General features: G+C 47.8%; 1 protein-coding gene across 2 annotated transcripts in view; it reads left to right on the top strand.

Annotated features, from left to right (window-relative positions):
• Nucleotides 1-18,857, top strand: part of UBR2 (ubiquitin protein ligase E3 component n-recognin 2) — a 139,211-nt gene that overhangs the window by 78,384 nt on the left and 41,970 nt on the right. For both annotated transcript variants that reach the window (XM_077282341.1, XM_077282340.1), the window contains exons 29-34: nucleotides 11,932-12,113; nucleotides 12,821-13,020; nucleotides 13,181-13,274; nucleotides 13,919-14,080; nucleotides 14,317-14,414; nucleotides 14,498-14,534. In XM_077282341.1, coding sequence (XP_077138456.1) covers nucleotides 11,932-12,113; nucleotides 12,821-13,020; nucleotides 13,181-13,274; nucleotides 13,919-14,080; nucleotides 14,317-14,414; nucleotides 14,498-14,534 — 773 coding nt within the window. The remainder of the gene's footprint in view (nucleotides 1-11,931; nucleotides 12,114-12,820; nucleotides 13,021-13,180; nucleotides 13,275-13,918; nucleotides 14,081-14,316; nucleotides 14,415-14,497; nucleotides 14,535-18,857) is intronic.

Raw genomic sequence — 18,857 nt, 5'->3', positions numbered from 1 at the left:
CCGATGCCAGTCTCATAGGCTGGGGAGCGGTCTTCAACCATCACACAGCCCAGGGGCGGTGGTCCATTCAAGAATCTCGCCTTGCCATCAATATCCTCGAGATTCGAGCTATCCGGCTAGCATTGTTCCAGTTTCACCGCTTTCTGGCAGGTCACCCAGTCAGAATCCAGTCCGACAACGCCACGGCAGTGGCGTACATCAACCGTCAGGGCGGAACCCGCAGCAGGACGGCCATGCTCGAGGTGTCTCACATCCTTCATTGGGCGGAGTCAAACCATTCGCCCATCTCGGCGATCCACATTCCAGGTGTGGAGAACTGGGCGGCGGACTTTCTCAGCCGCCAGGGCCTCGCCGCCGGAGAGTGGTCCCTTCACCCGGAGGTCTTCCAGCAGATTTGCCATCGCTGGGGGACCCCGGATGTGGATCTCATGGCTTCCAGGATGAACAACAAGGTTCCTCAGTTCTTTGCTCGGTCCCTCGACCCACGGGCCCTCGGAGTAGACGCCCTGGTCTTGCCTTGGCGCCAATTCCGCCTCCCGTACATTTTTCCTCCTCTTCCCCTGCTACCGAGGGTCATCAAAAAGATCAGGGCAGAGGGGGTGCCAGTGATTCTCGTCGCGCCAGACTGGCCGCGTCGGGCATGGTACGCCGAACTGGTTCAGCTGGTAGCCGATGTCCCCTGGCGTCTTCCAGATCGCGCGGATCTTCTTTCACAGGGCCCGATTTACCACCAGAACTCAGGGGCCCTGTCTTTGACGGCTTGGCCGTTGAGTCCTGGATCCTAGGCCAAGCGGGTTTCACTCCCAAGGTGTCCTCCACCATGATCAGAGCCAGGAAACCTGTTTCCATGCGCAGTTACCACCGTACCTGGCGAATTTTTTTCTCATGGTGTGATGCTCAGGGACGATCTCCTCTAGTATTCTCTATTCCTTCCATACTAGAGTTTCTTCAGTCTGGACTAGAGTCGGGACTTGCCCTTAGCTCCCTAAAGGGTCAGGTTTCGGCCTTGTCAGTCTTTATCCAGAGGAAGATTGCCAATAGGTTGCCGGTGAAAACTTTTTTCCAGGGGGTTTCCCGTGTGGCGCCTCCCTACAAATCGCCCTTGGATCCGTGGGATCTTAATTTGGTTCTCGGAGCTCTTCAGGAGACTCCCTTCGAACCGCTACAGGACGTTTCCTTGACCTTCCTTTCCTGGAAGGTAGTTTTCCTTGTAGCCATTACGTCCATCAGAAGGGTTTCGGAGTTGGCTGCACTCTCCTGCCGCCCTCCCTTTCTAATTTTTCATCCGGACAAGGCGGTATTGAGGACCTCTCCCACCTTTTTGCCCAAGGTTGTCTCTTCTTTCCACCTCAATGAGGAGATTGTTCTGCCTTCGTTCTGCCTCGCACCATCCCATCGTATCGAAAGGGCTCTCCACACTCTCGATGTGGTGAGGGCTCTTCGTCGGTACGTCTCGAGGACGGCTCCCTTCCGCACGTCGGACGTCCTGTTCGTACTTCCAGAGGGGCCCAGGAGGGGTTCCCCCGCTTCAAAGGCCACTCTGGCTAAATGGATTCGATCAGCCATTCAAGAATCCTATCGTGTCAAAGGTGTTCCTATCCCAGAGGGGATCAAGGCCCATTCTACTCGGTCGGTGGGCGCCTCGTGGGCCATTCGGCACCAGGCGTCAGCACAGCAGGTCTGCAAAGCTGCGACGTGGTCCAGTTTGCACACTTTTACCAAGCATTACCACATTCATTCTATCTCTTCTGCAGACGCCGCCCTTGGCAGGCGCATTCTGCAAGCGGCAGTTCCTTAAGCCGTAGACCAGTGGTACATGGGGTATTAGCATATTGCTCCCCACCCAGGGACTGCTTTTGTACGTCCCATGGTCCTGTGTCCCCCAATGAGGCGTAGGAGAAAAAGAGATTTTTGTATACTCACCGTAAAATCTTTTTCTCCGAGACACTCATTGGGGGACACAGCACCCACCCTGTTAGCCTGTTTCTTTTGGCTTGTTGTTACTTCTTAGTTTTTTGACATAGTTTGTCTTTGTTCATGCTCCTACTGCTTTACTACCGAACTGGTTGAAATTGTATCCAGTGAAGGGGTGTATACTGCAGAGAAGGAGTTAATCTTTCTGTCTACTTAGTGTCCTCCTAGTGGCAGCAGCATAACACCCATGGTCCTGTGTCCCCCAATGAGTGTCTCGGAGAAAAAGATTTTACGGTGAGTATACAAAAATCTCTTTTTTGAGGTTCTTAATAGGAGTTTCCTGGTCATGATGAACCCAAAGTGTCAATGTTTTGTGCCTCAAGCCACTTAGTTATCACTTTAACCTTCTTACATGGTCTCCATCATGTTGGAAGAAGCATTGTTCATCACCAGATTACCCTGGATCATTGGGAGACGTTCCTCTTGGAGGATCTTTATATATTATTTTTTATTCATGGCAGTGATCTTAGGCAAAATTGTGAGTGAGCCCCTTGCGTGTATGAAAGCCACGATACATGACTGGTCTCGGGTCGCTTTACTATTGGCAGACACAGGACTCAAGGTAGCGCTCCTTTTTTTTTTCTGGACAATCTTTCTTCTAGATGTCCCAAACAGCCTACAGGAGCTTCATCAGAGACAATAACTTTACCCCCGTCCACTGCAGTCCAATCCTTGTACTTCCCGCAAAGTCATTTTCAACATAAGGCTATGTGCACACGTTCAGGATTTCTTGCAGAAAATTCCTGAGAAAAACCTGAAATTTTCTGCAAGAAATCTGCATGCGTTTTTTGCACGTTTTTACCGCGTTTTTGCCTCGTTTTTTTACGGACATTTCCCAATGCATTTTAGAGTGGGAAATCCGCAAAAAAAAACGCAAAATTAATGAACATGCTGCGTTTTTTACCGCGATGCGTTTTTTTTTTTCGTGGAAAAAAACGCATCATGTGCACAAAAATTGCGGAATTCATTCTAAATGATGGGATGCATATTGTATGCTGTTTTTTTGCGGTTTTATCGCAAAAAAAACGTGAAAAATCAGCAACATGTGCACACAGCCTAAGAGTCATCTCTAATAACCATGTATAAGTATATAAGGGGACAATACAAATATCTCGCTGAGGATCTGTTTATACCAAGGAAGGTGACAGGCACAAGGGGGCATTCTTTGCGTCTGGAGGAGAGAAGGTTTTTCCACCAACATAGAAGAGGATTCTTTACTGTTAGGGCAGTGAGAATCTGGAATTGCTTGCCTGAGGAGTTGGTGATGGCGAACTCAGTCGAGGGGTTCAAGAGAGGCCTGGATGTCTTCCTGGAGCAGAATAATATTGTATCATACAATTATTAGGTTCTGTAGAATGACGTAGATCTGGGGATTTATGATGGAATATAGGCTGAACTGGATGGACAAATGTATTTTTTCGGCCTTACTAACTATGTTACTATGTTACTATGTTAATGAGTGAAAGATTCAAGCTTAACGTTTTTACTTACAGTACAGACCAAAAGTTTGGACACTCCTTCTCATTTAAAGATTTTCTTTCTCGCTTCATTGGGGGGACACGGATAACCATGGGTGTATGCTGCTGTCGCTAGGAGGCTGACACTATGCAAATAATTTTTCTGTATTTTCATGACTATAAAAATTGTACATTCACACTGAAGGCATCAAAACTATGAATTAACACATGTGGAATTATATACTTAACAAAAAAGTGTGAAACAACTGAAATTATGTCTTATATTCTAGGTTCTTCAAAGTAGCCACCTTTTGCTTTGATGACTGCTTTGCACACTTGGCATTCTCTTGATGAGCTTCAAGAGGTAGTCACGGGGAATGGTTTTCACTTCACAGGTGTACCCTGTCAGGTTTAATAAGTGGGATTTCTTGCCTTATAAATGGGGTTGGGACCATCAGTTGTGTTGAGCAGAAGTCTGGTGGATACACAGCTGATAGTCCTACTGAATAGACTGTTAGAATTTGTATTATGGCAAGAAAAAATCAGCTAAGTAAAAAAAAAAGCAAGTGGCCTTCATTACTTTAAGAAATGAAGGTCATCAGTCCAAAAAATTGGGCAAACTTTGAAAGTGTCCCCAAGTGCAGTGGCAAAAACCATCAAGCGCTACAAGGAAACTGGCTCACATGAGAACCGCCCCAGGAAAGGAAGACCAAGAGTCACCTCTGCTTCTGAGGATAAGTTTATCCGAGTCACCAGCCTCAGAAATCGCAGGTTAACAGCAGCTCAGATTAGAGACTAGGTCAATGCCACACAGAGTTCTAGCAGCAGACACATCTCTACAACAACTGTTAAGAGGAGACTTTGTGCAGCAGGCCTTCATGGTAAAATAGCTGCTTGGAAACCACTGCTAAGGACAGGCAACAAGCAGAAGAGACTTGTTTGGGCTAAAGAACACAAGGAATGGACATTAGACCAGTGGAAATCTGTGCTTTGGTCTGATGAGACCAAGTTTGAGATTTTTGGTTCCAACCACCGTGTCTTTGTGCGACGCAGAAAAGGTGAACGGATGGACTCTACATGCCTGGTTCCAACCGAGAAGCATGGAGGACGAGGTGTGATGGTGTGGGGGAGCTTTCTCTATCGCCTCATTGGGGGACACCAGAACCATGGGTGTATGCTGCTGACACTATGCACAAAAAAAGTTAGCTCCTTCTCTGCAGTGTAGACTCCACTGACTGGCATTCTGAAACTCCAGTTTAGCTTAGTGTCAGTAGGAGGTGGACACCAGTCTTTTATTAGATCCAAATCTACCTCAATGTGTGTCGTTTTCTTTCAGGTTTTTCCGGAGGGATACAGTGTGAGCAGTCACAACTGTAATCCCACAATACGGACTATGAGTACGGCGTGTACTGCCACTCCGTATCCTCATAGATCCGACAGCAGGTCCACGACCCCTAACACACAAGCGTGTTTAGGAGATCAGGACCGGTCCTAGCTCCGTCTCCCACCCACTCGCCCTCCAGAGCCTGTCGGTTGGTGGAGACAAGGACGTCCATCAGCGGGGGTCGCCGCCGCGTCTGTGCGGAGGTCTTTTGCAGGCGGCCGCGCTATTTTCCCATCGGTGGCCGTCAGCCGAACTGTCTTCCCCTCACCGGCGGTTGCCGGTTACTAATTTAGGCATCCGAGCCTTCCACTATAGGCCGCAAAAGATCCAGACAGGAACGCCGGTCTGAGTCCTCTTCTTGCTCCATCTCGCCCCACGGTCCTTCTCTGCGATCGGCTTCTCCCCGATCCTCCTCCCCTGAGTCAGGCGAAGCTTTCTCTGACCTGTGGCATCAAAGATTCCTCTACGGAACCCACAGATCAGGCGGTTTCGTTTAGATGGTCTAAAACACCTTCCAAGGTTTTTGCTCCTCATCCTGAGTTCGATCAGCTTCTGACCCGAGAAAGCGAGAATCCGAACAGACGCTTTCAAAGAGGAAAGCGCCTTGGCGTCTTATATCCTTTTTCTCCGGATCTCATCGCCAGCTGGACTTCTCTCCCTCTGTGGATCTGCCAGTTTCTAGACTTTCCACCAAGACAGTCCTCGCGCTGTCTGGCGGAGCGTCTCTGAAAGATTCCAACGATAGAATCATAGAATCCTTTGTGAAGTCGGCCTTCGAAGTGCCCACCTCTACCCTATGCCCGACTTTTGCTTCCACCTGGGTTTCAAAGTCTATATCCGAATGGGCCAAACAACTCCGTCTGGGCATTCTGGCCGGAGCTCCACTAGAACAGCAAGCGGAACTTGCCACCCAGATTTCTCACGCTGGGGAATATTTGTCTCTGCTTCCCTGGACGTCGCGTCTTGTGCCTCTCAGGCGTCCATTAATGTTGCTATCCATTGTACCGTTTGGCTCAAGGCCTGGCAGGCGGATTTGTCATCAAAAAAGTCCCTTACCAGTCTGCCTTTTCAGGGATCTTTTCTTTTTGGTTCCAAGCTGGACCAAATTATTAAGGACGCCACCGGGGGCACAAGCTCTCTTCTTCCCCAGTACAAACCTCCCCGGCCTTCCCCTAGGTGGCAATTTAGGTCCTTTTAGCCTTTTTGTCGTTTTGCGGTGGCAAACTCCTTTTCCCAGCAGCAGCAGAGGCCACAGGCATTTCAAGAGAAGAAGACGGTATCCTTTAACCCCACTCCTTCCTGGCGTTCCCGCTACTCCTAAGGTAGATCTCCCAGGTCTAGAACTGGAAGATCCACCTCGGCATGACTCGGGGCAAGACCCCAACGCACCTCCCAAGCTGGGCAGCCGTCTCCTCTTCTTCAGAGACGTCTGGATCACCTCAGTAGAGGACGCATGGGTCAGGGAAGTTGTATCCTCAGGATACAAAATAGAGTTCACTTCACGGCCCCGGGATCGTTTCTTCGAATCCCGCCTTCCAAGAGAACCCCTCTCTAGTTCCGGGTTTCTTTGCAGCCATCGCTTCCCACCTCAAATCTGGGGTAATCGTTCCCGTTCCAGAAAAATAACGGTTCACAGGTTTCTATTCAAACCTGTTTGTGGTGCCGAAAAGGGACGGCAAGGTTCGTCCCATTCTGGATCTCAAATTGCTGAACAAGAGGGTTTGTCTGAGACACTTCAGGATGGAATCCCTTCGTTCGGTAATTGCTTACATGGAGGTTCAGGAATTTCTGTGCTCCATAGACATCCAGGACGCCTACCTCCATGTCCCTATATTTCCGGGACGTCACAGATTTCTTCATTTTGCAGTACATCAGGAGCATTTCCAGTTTGTCTGCCCTGCCCTTTGTCGCAACTGCTCCCAGGGTTTTCACAGAGATCATGGCAGCACTGATAGCCATCTTGAGGATCAGAGGCCTGGTGCTCTTTCCGTACCTCGACGACATACTCCATCCTTTTCTCAGGCTCACAAAAGTCTGTCCATCGTCCTTGACACCCTATCCCGTTTCTGGTGGCTTGTCAACCGGAAGAAGTTCTGCCTTGTTCCCTCTCAGCGCCTCGTGTTTCTGGGCATGCTCTTCGACACCCGTCGAGCCAGAGTCTTCCTTCCCGAAGAGAAGAGAACTATTCTTCGTCAGGAAGTTTGCTTGTTCCAGGGTCCTCGGCTTCCCTCCTTCCGATCGGCCATGAAGGTTCTGAGGAGGATGGTTGCAATATTGGAAGCGATTCCCTTCGCCCAATTTCATTCAAGACCTCTTCAGCAGGCTATTCTCTCACAGTGGGACAGGTCTGTCCTTTCCTTGGTTCGCCCGATTCGGCTTTCGCCCCGGGTCAAACGGTCCCTCATCTGGTGGCTGACGTCACCTCTCATCGTCCAGGGCAGATCCTTCCTTCCAGTTCACTGGCAGGTGGTGACGACAGACGCCAGCCTTCTCGGCTGGGGTGCGGTGTTTCGTCACCTGACAGTTCAGGGCCGTTGGTCGGCGCAGGAGTCATCTCTGCCGATCAATGTTCTCGAGATTTGGGCTATCTTCCTGTCCCTTCTTCAGTGGGACAGGATTCTCAGAGGCCTGCCAATTCGAATCCAGACGGATAATGCCACAGCAGTGGCATATGTCAACCACCGGGGGGACTCGGAGTTCTCTGGCCTAGGCCGAGGTATCCACGATCCTCCTTTGGGCAGAGGCACCGGTTCCGGTGATATCCGCGGTGCATATCCCCGACGTGGACAATTGGGCCACCGATTTCCTCAGCCACGAGGGCCTCGCGGCAGGGGAATGGTTCTTGCATCAGGAGGTCTTCTGTCAGATTTGTCTTCGATGGGAGACTCCGGATGTGGACCTCACGGCGTCCCGAATCGACAGGAAGGTCCATCGGTTCGTCTCCAGGTCCCGCGATCCTCTCACAGTGAGCGTCGATGCTCTGGCCATTCCTTGGTCGCAGTTCGTGCTCCCCTATCTGTTTCCACTCCTTTCCTTGCTTCCCAAGCTGTTGAAAAAGATCAAGGCGGAAGGGGTGCCGGTCATTCTGATCGCCCCGGAGTGGCCCAGGAGATCTTGGTTTGCGGAGATCGTCAACATTCTCCTGGACGCCCCCGGCGGCTTCCAGACAGACCCAACCTGCTGTTTCAGGGTCCGATCTGCAACCCGAATTCTCGGTCACTCAGTTTGACGGCGTGGCTATTGAGACCGCAGTTCTAAGACCGTCCGGGCTTTCAGATCGGGTCATTCACACTGATCCAGGCTAGGAAGCCTTCGTCTTCCAGGATCTACTATCGAACCTGGAAGGCCTATTTCCGTTGGTGCTAGTCCAACCACGTTTCACCCATGTCCTTTTCTATTCCTTCTATTTTGGCCTTCCTCCAGGCAGGACTGGATGTAGGTCTTGCCCTTAGTTCCCTAAAGGGTCAAGTTTCAGCACTTTCCATCCTCTTCCAGAAGACGTTATCATCCCGACCACAGGTCAAGACCTTCCTTCAGGGAGTAGCACATGCTGCTCCTCCGTACAGGGCTCCTGTGGATTCTTGGGATCTCAATCTTGTTCTAGAGGTCCTGAGGGGTTCCCCCTTTGAGCCTCTGAGAGGTTTCCCTGACATTTCTTTCTTGGAAGGTGGCCTTTCTTGTGGCCATCACCTCTATCCGACGTGTTTCAGAGTTGGCAGCCCCGTCTTGTCGACCTCCTTTCTTGGTTATCCACCAGGACAAGGTGGTCCTGAGGCCTCCGCCTTCCTTTCTTCCAAAGGTGGTTTCCAACTACCACCTCAACGAGGACATCGTTCTACCTTCCTTTTGTCCAGCTCCGACTCATCCTCTGGAGCGTTCTTTGAACAAGCTAGACCTCGTCAGGGCGGTGAGGGTCTACCTGGCTAGAACGGCCTCTTTTTGGAAGACGGATTCACTTTTCATCATTCCTTATGGCACGCGTAGAGGCCTGCCGGCTTCCAAGGCGACTATTGCTCTCTGGATCAGAACGGCAATTTTGGAGGCTTACCGGCCCCCTACTGAGGTTAAGGCTCACTCTACCCGGGCTGTTGGCTCCTCCTGGGCGGTGCACCACAGTGCTTCCGCCCTACAGCTTTGCAAAGCGGCAACCTGGTCTTCCATCCACACATTCGCCAAATTTTACATGATCCATACCTACGCTTTGGCGGACGCCAGCCTAGGCAGAAGGATCTTGCAGGCGGCAGTGGTGAGTCCTCTGACCTTTCTTGGAGCCTTCATTGGGGGACACAGCACCCTCCCATGATTGTTCAGTTTCTTGTTGTTCTGTGTTCTATGAAAGTTTTTCATGCTTACAGTTTTGATATCTGTGGTTATGTTCTCAACCTTATCGTTTCTCCTATTGCTTTCTCACTAACTGAGTTTCAGAATGCCAGTCGGTGGGGTGTACACTGCAGAGGAGGAGCTAACTTTTTTGTGCATAGTGTCAGCCTCCTACTGGCAGCAGCATACACCCCATGGTTCCTGTGTCCCCCAATGAAGGCTCAGAGAAGCAGATTTTACGGTAAGCAACCAAAAATCCTGTTTTGCTGGTGACACTGTTGGGGATTTATTCAAAATTGAAGGCATACTGAACCAGCATAGTTACCACAGCATCTTGCAGCGGCATGCTATTCCATCCGGTTTGCGTTTAGTTGGACCATCATTTATTTTTCAACAGGACAATGACCCCAAACACACCTCCAGGCTGTGTAAGGGCTATTTGACCAAGAAGGAGAGTGATGGGGGCCTCCCCAGTCACCAGACCTGAACCCAATCGAGATGGTTTGGGGTGAGCTGGACCGCAGAGTGAAGGCAAAAGGGCCAACAAGTGCTAAGCATCTCTGGGAACTCCTTCAAGATTGTTGGAAGACCATTCCCAGTGACTACCTCTTGAAGCTTATCAAGAGAATGCCAAGAGTGTGCAAAGCAGTCATCAAAGCAAAAGGTGGCTACTTTGAAGAACCTAGAATATAAGACATAATTTCAGTTGTTTCACACTTTTTTGTTAAGTATATAATTCCACATGTGTTAATTCATAGTTTTGATGCCTTCAGTGTGAATGTACAATTTTCATAGTCATGAAAATACAGAAAAATCTTTAAATAAGAAGGTGTGTCCAAACTTTTGGTCTGTACTGTATATAATCTGTCGTTTACGCATCGACAGTCAGTGGGAATCAAGTTCTTCAACTACTTAAAGGCTGGATTCCAAGCCACCTTGAAAGTTAAAGTAAAAAATTTAAATACGCAGTCAGATCCAATTTCATCACAACACCTCATCCTGTGACTCAGGAGTATTTACGGCCCCTAGGTGCTTGTATGCATTCTTGAAAACATCTGAGCATGCCCCCTAGGCGTCAGCCGGTGTTCTGACAGTACTCTTCCTTGCACAAAGATCCTTCTTCTGGGATGATGCTTTTTTATGGTCCAGTCTACATGTCCTTGTGTACCAGCCTATCTCCAAGCTCTTAAGACTGTCTTGGGAGACCCATGAAACCTTGTGATGACAGCTATTCATGTGCCACGTGGATGGGCTGCAGATACCTCCTTATGCTAAAAATAATGACAGGGACACCAGCAAAATGAAAAACTAGAGAAAAATCAGGAAGGATAAAGAGAGAGTTATTGTCTGTGGTTATGTCTGGTGGTTGTCTTGCTGACGCCTCTTCGGTTCTCCTGTTGTCACTTTTACTTACACTAAAACAGGGGTCATTGATTTGTACTCGCTTATGCTACCTAACTGGAGACATCTATATCCTGAAGTTTCATAAACTTGGGGGGTCTAATATGTTGGGAAAGTGTTCCCTTCATATATTTAAGCAGTGTATAAACAAGAAGGAATCAAATTTGCTGGATAAGTCATCAACAATCTTAAATATAGAGTCAATACCTCATTGAGAGTAACAATCAGAAAAAATCTTAATGAACCATTAGGCAGCATTATATCAAAGATTATATTAAATGTCAAAATTATCAAAAAGAGGAATCCTCCATCTTTTCATTTAAATAGCTGCAAAAGAGATGGACATATTCAAGGCCCAATCGCAACACATATAAATAGAAAACCAGAGAACAAGATGCGATCAAAAAAGGCCAAAGCGCGGATGGAATTATGGACTTATTATGGAGTATCAAGATGGAAAGCTTGAATATGTGACTGCTACTCAACACAAAGAAGACAAAGTATTGACTGCCATGTAGGAACGGGACTCATTTTAGATGGACGGCGACAAAACTGGAAGTTGTAATGGACTTCATCTACTCGGATCGATAACTCCAGAGGCAGCAAATTTCATCGGAAGTCAATAGGAGAATAGCTATGGGCAAATCAACAATGAAGTAATTGGACAAGGTCTTCAAATCAAGGAACATTTCACTTGTGATGAAGATATGGCTCGTACATAATCTGGTCTTTTCTGTGGTAACATACGGATGCAAAACCTGGACGATAAACAGACAAGACAGAAGAAGGATCGACGCCTTCGAAATGTTGAGCCGTAGAAGCATGTTATCAATACCGTGGACGGCAAGAAGAACAAACAAATCAATCTTGGAACGAATAAAGCCAGACATGTCACTCGAAGCAAGGATCACCAAGCTATGACTTGCCTTCTGTGGACACATCATACGAAGAGAGTAATCACTGGAGAAGGACATTATGGTCGGAAGAATAGAAGGAGCAAGGAGAAGAGGAAGACCAGCAACCTTTATGGCTTGATACAATCAAGATAACAGCGTAGAAGACCATGGTGGACATATTTAGGCTTGCGCAAGATCGATCTTCCTACAAATCGTTCATCAAGTCTCCATGGCCCGAGACCGAGTCAAAGGCCGTAAAAAAAAATAAGTAGACTATTTATCACACTGTGCACATTCATAGATGTGGAACAATTTACCTGTTAATTACATACAAACAAAGGAGACCTATTATGATCCAGAATTCATGCGGGTACTCGATGTAACAAATTACATTCCGGCCATTACTGACATAACTCATTGTACGTTTCCGTATTACACATTTTGTTGCTGGGTGGAGGCTGTTTGCACACTTTAATGATTCTGCGATGACGACTTTCAGAACACTCGGGATAAAGACAAAGCAGAGAGGAAGCGGAAGGCGGAAATCGCCCGCCTCCGTAAAGAGAAAATTATGGCCCAGATGTCAGAAATGCAGCGACACTTCATTGATGAAAACAGAGAGCTTTTCCAGCAGTCGATGGACGAACTAAATGTGTCTGCATCAACGTCACATGACAGCAGGTGAGACTAGCCGTTTTTGGATGCTAAACGAAACATAAGAAACAGGCGATCGACATTTATGGAAGTCCCAAAACTTAGAATAAGATGCCCATATTTCAGAACCATATATTGAAAACATTATGAAGATGCAGAATGTGCCTTAAAAAAAATTGCATAATTTGCCTCTTCTAGGCTCTATTTGTTTCTGCACATTGCTGGCTGTAGAATTAAGTATTCGAAAATCCATCAGTGAGCTCGTTTTGACAGAGTTTTTTTTTTTGCTTTGAAACTTTCATCTCTTTTATTTATTTTTTTATGTGCCCCTCTTTGTTGATTTATGACCACATCAAAGTGCGAGTCAACTTTGATATGATCTGTGGTCATAAATCAACACAAAGGAGCTCAGAGATGAATCAATAAAAAATAATAGAAACTCACCATCAGAAATATCTCTCTTACAGATACAGCAAGCAATGTGCAGGGAAACTAAAAAGCCAAGCAGTTCAAAATTGGTAATGAAACCCAATTGCAATTTTTTTTTAGCCCGAAATACATAAAGCTGAGCCTCAAAGGTCACAGAGCTAAAAACATGAAAATATGGCTGTCATAATGCAAAGAAAGTAAAGGGACTTCTACCAGTCACTAGAACAGGAGCTTCTTGATCTGTTTTATGTCCTGTTGATCTTTTACTCTTGTGATTTATCATTTCTTGGTGATCTATACAATAGTCCTGCTTTGTTGGACTCCAAGCTTATTGCACTGGGCCCTCACCAGACGAGGTTTGTGGAGCAGAGTCTACTGGTCACTTGTATCCTGTGTCAAGAAGAGCAGGCGTACAATGTGGACAGCAAAGCCATGGTCCTGGCCGCCTTCATCCAAAGGTCAACTGTCTTCTCCAAGAACAGAGCAAAGATTATTCAAGACCCAGGTATGGAGACATATCAGTTGTCCCCTTATCAGATTTGTGTTGGGGGGTTAGTTACGGTACATAAAGCGAATCTATTCATGGCTTCTGAATTTTTTCTTTATCATTGAGGTGCAATCCTACAGTTTATGTGCACTGCTAATCAAGCAAATCTTCTGTGCAGATAACTACGATCCGCTCTTCATGCATCCAGACTTGGCTTGTGGGACACACACAGGGAGCTGCGGCCACATCATGCACGCTCACTGCTGGCAGAGGTACGTATTGGATATCTCTTTTGTAGAAATATGTTTTGCTTTTTGGAAATCAGCCTGGACATGTGGAGAAGAATATGTGCTGATAAGCTACACTCAGAATTTATTTTTTTTTGCATTCTGGATTATGTGCAAATCTCTCGGCATTTTTGCTCTGACATCACCTTCGGCTAAAGTCTGTTGCAAAATTCTGCTACCAATTAGGGAAAAGTTGGCCATTTTTTGGCTATTATAGTTAATCGACGTTGGAGAAACAAAAAAACATCATAGAAATAAGCAAATTGATTCACGGGACCCTCAGCCAGCAGCCTGGTCAGTAATTCTGTAGTTGCTAGACCGGAACCCTTCACAGCGCCTCCGACGTGACTGTATCTGCGGCTCCTCTTTTGATTACACAGCCTGACGCAACCTCGTAGTTTGCACAACGTTGCTCCTGGCCCACTGATTAAAAGGGTATATGGATGTCGTTGGGTAAGAGGCGATCCTCAGGTAGATTGTGGTCCGCAGGGCTCCCTTATATCAGCATTAGAATACAGACCCAGCCGCTAGACCAGGAGCCTGCACATTTATTTGCTCAGCTCTACATCGGCGTACACATTTCGATTCACAAATCGTGTTAGAAATATTCACTTTTAACATTTTTTCAGGTATTTTGATGCTGTGCAAATGAAGGAGCAGCGCAGGCAGCAGCGCTTACGTATGCAGACGAGCTACGATGTTGAAAATGGTGAATTCCTCTGCCCGCTGTGTCAGTGCTTAAGCAACACCGTCATCCCCATGCTGCCTCCACCCAGGAGTCTGTACCACAGGTTAGAAAGTCATCTTATCCAGTTGTCTTCTATATAAATGGGTTTCCAGGGTTAGAAAATCATATGTATTGTCTTCCACTCCTGTCCTCAGTAAACGGGTGGTTTTGCATTACAGCCACATTTGCTTTAGGGCTGTCGGTAGCCATGTTTATCTACTTCTGGACACCCCCTCTAATTGAAATTGCTGAAAGCTGGGCATTGTCCTCATCTCCATCTTCTGTGCTGCATTTCTACAGGTTAGATTTTTCAGATCAACCAGATTTGGCTGAATGGGTGAACGTTATCGGTCAGCAGATCAGAGTACTGAAGGAACTGGATGGAGAGAAGAGCACTGGTGAGTGGACAAGACAGAATGTACATGAGACTGTATTTATGTGACACTGCGACCAGATCTATATCAGTATCTTATTATTACAGATATCCCTGAATGGTTCCGGCCTACTTACCAACCAAAGTACGTATCTATCCATTCATTGCTTGATGAAACTGGAAAGATGGGAATGTCTCATGTGGCATTCAGTAGCTGGTTATTGCAAACTTATAGGAACACAAGTATACTTCAAAGAGGTTGTCTAATTAAATGTGGGGTCCCACTACTGGGTTCCCAATGATCCCGAGAAAAGGGTCCCCATCTCCTAGGTGAATGGAGTAGTAGTACACACACGACCACCACTCTATTCAACCCACGGCTGTTAACTAGTAAAATCCCGCTCTCAGTTACTGACAGTGGGATTTAACACACGCCTGCAGGAAGCACATCATACATCCCGCCCATCAGCGCTACCGTCACGTAATTGCAGGGTGCCAAAGGGCTGTCATGAAAGTTAGGGGTCTACCGAAGACCCCCTGTGCTTGTCATTACTATACTCCTATCTACGTTGACCCGCTGCTGGTGTTCATAGGAGATTATGATTTCTGCCACCCATCAGCACCCCTGTCACGTAATCGCAGGGTGCCAATGGGCTGTCATGAAAGTTAGGGGCCTGCTGAAGACCCCTATGCTTGTCATTACGATACTCTACGCTGACCCGCGGCTGGTGTTCATAGGAGATCGTGATTTCTGCTATACATCGCCTATGCGATCACAGCTTCAAGTCTCCTATGGGGACTATTAAATATAGTAACAATTATTATTATTATTTTTTTAATGACAAAAAAAAAAAGTTCAACTCACACCCCTTTTTTGCCCCATTAAAAAATAAAAATAAATTAGAAAATACACATTTGTTATCGCTGCGTTACTAAAAGCCCAATCAAAATATAAAATAAATTAATTCGATCGGTAAAAAGGCAGAACAAGAAAAGAAATCAAAACACCAGAATTACGTTTTTCTCTCTCGCTTCATTGGGGAACACAAAAAACCATGGGTGTATTCTGCCACTAGGAGGTTGACACTATGCAAAAAATGGTTAGCTCCTCCCCAGCAGTATATACCCACCAACTGGCAGAAAGCTAATCAGTTTTAGCTTAGTGTCAGTAAGACCTAGAGACCGGGAGCAGTGTGTGGAAATGCGTCACCACTGTACCCTCTCGTGTCTACCAGGCAGGACCCCATGTCTCCTAACACTTCAAGCGTGTTTGGGGCATCCACAAGACTGAAGATGCGGACCGGTCCTTGCCACTGCGCCGCCCGCCCTGCAGAGTCGGTCGTTCAGGGTAGGAAGACAGAATCGTACCCGACGGCTGCCGGAGATGTCCAGTGGCCCATAGTTCTGCATGCCAGTCCGTCTTCCAGCACCAGTTTGTGAAGAGGGATGCAGGATCTTCAGGACAGATATTCATGCGGCAGTGCAGGGGGTTCCCAAAAATTTTTTTTATTTAATTAAAAAAATTAATATTGAGATATCTCTGTAAGTATCCTAGACCAGGGGGTAAAATGGCAGTCCTCCGGTCCCATCCTCGGCGGTTCGCGGTGCCTACTGCGCCATACCCCCCCCTGCGGCTTCCCGGCCCAAATTTAGTCCCCGGCTGCGGCCTACTACGGGGCTAGACCACGCCCCCCGCAGGCCGCCCTATCAGATGTGCCAACAGTCCGGCTAGCTCCGCCCCTCCCACTTGACTATCAGCATGGCCCTCTCTCCTGGACCCTGCAACACTTCACACCCTTTTCCTTCGGCCCCTCTCCTTCACTGAGTGGGAAACTGCACACGCTACAGGCTCCACCCACGACTCAGCGCCATCTTCACGCCGTCTGCAGCTTCCCACATGCAGCTCCCGGTCTACAACCTGCTCTCCCTGCGGCTCTGCATAACGTTCTTCCGTCCAGGATCCAGTTCTGTGTTCTCTGTCACTGGGGGGGGTCAGCTCTCATCCCTGGCAGCTCTCCCCAGGCACTTGGTCTCTCCTTTCTACCACTTTCATCTCATCTATGTCTAACCCTAGGGAGTCTCCCTCCCATTGTGGTACACTCTGCATGTTCCTCCTGTAACAGGAAGTTACCCTCTGGTCAGACCTCATCTCTCTGCCATAATTGCAGACCATCTAATATGTCTTCCCAGGAGCCCCCACCACTGCTCGCAACAAGTATGTGCCCCCCTCCTGAGTGGGTAACATCCCTATCTCAGTCGGTAGCTGACCTAACCAAATTATCTCACACTTCTCTGTTTTGGAACGGTTTCCTAATACTGCACCCAGCAGCGGTCACAATTACCTCCCCCGGATGCGTCGGCTGTTAACTCCTCGCATACCCAAAGAGATTCCCCTCACAGGAAGTCCAGAAGTCCCAAAAAAGCACACTCGCATTACTTCACCGTCCAGTTCATCATCTCCGTCACTGTCCTCCAGGACTCCAGCTCCCTCCCTATCTCCCTCATTCGACGCTCCAGAGGCACTAGAGTCTGACCCACGTTCTAAGTCAGATTCATATCTGGACTCCGCACAGGTCTCCAAACTGCGTGACACGGTGGATAGGTTAATTGTCGCCTTAATGATACTTTTAACTGTAAAGGACTCAGAGATCTCTCCCTCTGAGCAGACTGTTTCTTTCAGGAAAATGAAGCGTCCTCCCTGTGCCTTTGCCAACCACGATGAGTTCAACAGGATCTTCGCTGTGGAATGGCGGCACCCAGACAAGCGTTTCCAGAGAAGAAAACGCATGAGTACTGTACCTTTTTCAACCTGACCTGCTTAACAAGTGGGCAGCGTCTCCCTCGGTGGCCACAAATACTATACTTCCGCTGTCTGATGGTTCCTCTTTAAAGGAACCCTCAGAAAGACACATTGAATCTCTGGCCAAGTCTGCCTTTGAGGCCGCAGGCTCTTCTTTCTGCCCGTCCTTCGTGGCTACCTGGGTAGCCAAGGCAGTCTCCGCCTGGGCGAAACATCTCCGCCAGGGTATCGTCTCTGGTGCCCCTGCAAATGAGCTCGTGGACCTAGCGGACCAAATCGGCCAGGTGGGACAATACCTCTTGTCCCGTCCCTTGATGCAGTCACCTGTTTAGCCATAGCAGCCGGCAACCTCATCACTATCCGCAAGGTCCTTTGGCCGAAAGCCTGGAACGTGGACTCCGCTTCAAAGAAATCCCTCACATGCCTTCCCTTCCATGGTTCTCGTCTCTTTGGAGAAGAGCTGGAAAAGATTATCTCCAATGCCACGGGAGGAAAGAGTACATCTCTACCCCAACAGAGAGCCAAACGTACGCCCTGTCGTACTTTTCCCTTTCGTTCCTTTTGTAGGTTCCCACCACTGAGTAACCCCCAACAGGACAATTCCCCAGTGCATAAACAAAGGAAAAGGCCCTCCTTTAAAACAACCCCGACCTGGTGCTCAAGACCCGCTCATTGCCGGCCAACCAGGTCAGGCTCCAACAGATTCTTCTCAGCATGATGGGTCGCCCCCTCCTGGGAGGCCTCTCGGGGTGGGCGGTTGTCTCCTTCAGTTCCAGGAAGAATGGCTATCCGTAGTCGACGACACCTGGGTCCGAGATGTTTTCTCCTACGGTTACAAGATAGAGTTTTCTACTCTCCCTCGATTTCGTTTTTTCGAGTCCCGCCCACCAAAGAATGCCTCTCTTATTCCGGGCTTCTTCAAGGCTGTCGACTCCCTCCTCAAGGCCGGCGTTATCGTCTCCGTTCCCACACGAGAGCGCTTCTCAGGTTTTTATTCCAACCTTTTTGTGGTCCCAAAAAAGGACAGTTCAGTTCGTCCCATTCTGGACCTCAAATTACTAAACAAATATGTGCACCTGCGCAACTTCAGGATGGAGTCCCTTCGATCCTTGATAGCCTCCATGGAGCCAGAAGAATTCCTCTGCTCGGTGGACATTCAAGATGCCTACCTACAGTCATGGCCAAAAGTTTTGAGAATGACACCAAAATTATATTTTCACATGATCTGCTGCCCTCTGGTTTTTATTAGTGTTTGTCTGATGTTTATATCACATACAGAAATATAATTGCAATCATATTATGAGTACCAATAGGTTATATTGACAGTTAGAATGAGTTAATGCAGCAAGTCAATATTTGCAGTGTTGACCCTTCTTCTTCAAGACCTCTGCAATTCTCCCTGGCATGCTCTCAATCAACTTCTGGACCAAATCCTGACTGATAGCAGTCCATTCTTGCATAATCAATGCTTGCATTTTGCCAGAATTTGTTGGTTTTTGTTTGTCCACCCGTCTCTTGATGATTGACCACAAGTTCTCAATGGGATTAAGATCTGGGGAGTTTCCAGGCCATGGACCCAAAATCTCTATGTTTTGTTCCATGAGCCATTTAGTTATCACCTTTGCTTTATGGCAAGGTGCTCCATCATGCTGGAAAAGGCATTGTTGG

The sequence above is a fragment of the Ranitomeya variabilis genome, chromosome 2 (genome assembly GCF_051348905.1).
Source record: "Ranitomeya variabilis isolate aRanVar5 chromosome 2, aRanVar5.hap1, whole genome shotgun sequence".
Taxonomy (NCBI): Eukaryota; Metazoa; Chordata; class Amphibia; order Anura; family Dendrobatidae; genus Ranitomeya; species Ranitomeya variabilis.
This window is presented reverse-complemented; position numbering and strand designations above follow the sequence as displayed.